At 62.0% G+C, this 2,310-nt stretch overlaps 1 protein-coding gene across 1 annotated transcript; it reads right to left on the reverse strand.

The window, feature by feature from the left end:
- Positions 1-2: 2 nt before the first annotated feature.
- On the reverse strand, positions 3-1,828 carry HGH1 (HGH1 homolog (S. cerevisiae); the record flags this gene model as incomplete). Its single annotated transcript, XM_010286973.1, has 4 exons — positions 3-112; positions 308-430; positions 1,546-1,637; positions 1,719-1,828. Coding segments are annotated over 4 exons (435 nt in total), but the record flags the coding sequence as incomplete, so codon positions are not given.
- Between the last annotated feature and the right edge of the window lie 482 nt (positions 1,829-2,310).

Consider the following 2,310-nt stretch of genomic DNA (forward strand, 5'->3'; position numbering starts at 1 on the left):
ACCGCTCCTCCTCCTCCCGATCCAGGCACCGCAGCTGCTGCTCCACCTCCTCGGGCACATTCACCTCCAGCAGGTTCTCCATCCCTGGGCCAGGCTCGTCCCCGATCAGCACCTTTTCCCACCAGGAATGGGGGGAGGAAGGCTCAGGGAAGGACGACAGGCCGGTAGGACCCCAACTCTTCTCTGCAAGGGGCCCCACGACCCAGTGGGGAGCAGAAAGCAAGGGAGAGGCAGGACAGAGCCCTCGGAGCAGCTCCAGGGCAGCTCCGCACGCCGGGACCCGGCTGTCTCCCCCCAGGAACCCCACCTGAACGAGCTTCTCGCAGGCAGCCAGCACGTCAGGCTCCCGCTCCCAGCGGTGCAGCTCCCGCAGGACCAGGTACGTCCCCTTCTCCCTCACGATGTGCCGGCCGGCCTTGGTGGCCGTGAGCTGCGAAGAAGACACAGCAGCAGCGTGGGCAGGGAGTCCAGGTGTGACCAGGAGAGCAGCAACAGCACCCAGAAAGGGAAGGGATGCTGCGGGGCCGGGCTCGGCCAGGATCCCAGGCCAACCAGTTGCCCAGGACCACACCCAGATGGATTTTGAGTATCTCCAAGGCTGGAGACTCCACCACCTCCCTGGGCACCCCGTGCCAGGGCTCTGCCACCCTCCCAGTGAAAAAGTGTTTCCCGATGTTCAGGTGCAACCTCCTGTGTGCCAGTTTGTGCCCACAGCCTCCGGTCCTGGTGCTGGGCACCACCAGGGAGAGCCCAGCTACTCTTTCCTCCCCACTTCAGGCATCTGGGGACATTGGTGAGAACCCCCTGAGCCTCCCCTTCTCTGGGCTGGACAGTCCGAGCTCCCTCAGCCTTTCCTCAGAGCAGAGATACTCCAGTCCTTTCACTATCTTGGTGGCCCTCCTGTGCCTCTCTGATACTGGGGAGCCCAGCACTGGACCTAGCACTCCAGGGGTGCCCTCATTAGAGGTTCCTCAACCTGCTGTGACACTCCTCCTCAGGCGGCTCAAGACATCATTTGCCTCCTTTGCCACAGGAACACGCTGCGAACTCACGTTCAACGTGGCATCTGCCAGGACCCCTGAGGCTCATCTGCAGAGCTGCTTTCCACCCCGTCGTTCCCCTGCCTGTCCTGCCGCCCGGGGCTGGTCCTTCCCCAGGCTGAGCTCCACCAGGTCGCTCCACCATTTCTCCCGCCTGCCCAGGTCCCCCTGCATGCCAGCACGACCCTCTGGTGTACCAGCTGCTCCTCCCAGCTCGGCGTCACCTGCAAACCTGCTGAGGGTACGCTTTGCCCCGTCACCCAGATCATTAAAGATGCTGAACAGGACTGGACTCCATATCGACCCCTGGGGCACACTGCTGACCACCCTTGGGGCCCGGCCAGTTTTCAATCCACCTCACTGCCTGCTCATCCAGCCCAGACATCATCACTTCTCCTGGCAGACAACATGTTCTGGGGCAGCCCTGAACACCCTTCCACTCCCAGGAGCCCCTGCCTGGGCTCTCGTCCTCAGCCCTGCTGCCATTTGCACCACAGGGACCCACCAGCATGATGGCTTCCAGCAGCATCTTCCGGATGTCAGGTTCTTCCTCTCGCTGCTTGTCCTGGGGCAGGTACTGCAGGTCCACGGGCAGCCCTGGGGGAGAGGCAGCCTCAGGGAGGAGGCACACGGCTAGTGGCCCCCAGACACCCACCTCCCACTCTGACACCCACTTACTTTCCATCTCGTCCTCAGGAAATTCCTCGGGGCCTGCTAGAGGCAGGAGGAGGAAGGGCAGAATGTCGACCTCCTCACTCAGCAGCCACTCATGGTCCCCTGGGGACAGCCTGGGGTCAGAGAAGATGCTACAGCCAGGGCAGAAAGCCCAGCCCAGCCCCCTGTGGTGGGCTGACCCCGGCCAGCAGCTCAGCACCCACCCAGCCACTCACGCACCCACTCCCCCCACCAGTGGAACTGGGGAGAAGTGGACGGGCAAAAGCAAGAAAAACTCATGGGTCAGGACAAAGACATTCAATAAGTGAAGGGAAAAAAAAAACACAAACAAAAGCCCCAAGTGATATGAAGGTACTGATCACTTGGCACAGACCAATGCCCAGTCCGTCCCCACACAATGGCTGCTTTGGCCCCCTCCCCGTTTTAGAGCTGACTGTGACACTATAAGCTGTGGGACACCCCTCTGCTCCATGAGGGTCAACTGTGTCCCCCCAGTCTCCTGCCCACCCCCAGGCAACTCACTGCGGGGCCAGCGTGACAAACGGGGAAGGCCTTGGTGCTGCGTGAGCACTGCTCAGCCCCATGTAAACTCGGC

Source organism: Phaethon lepturus, unplaced genomic scaffold, assembly GCF_000687285.1.
Source record: "Phaethon lepturus isolate BGI_N335 unplaced genomic scaffold, ASM68728v1 scaffold30965, whole genome shotgun sequence".
In the NCBI taxonomy this organism is placed as follows: domain Eukaryota; kingdom Metazoa; phylum Chordata; class Aves; order Phaethontiformes; family Phaethontidae; genus Phaethon; species Phaethon lepturus.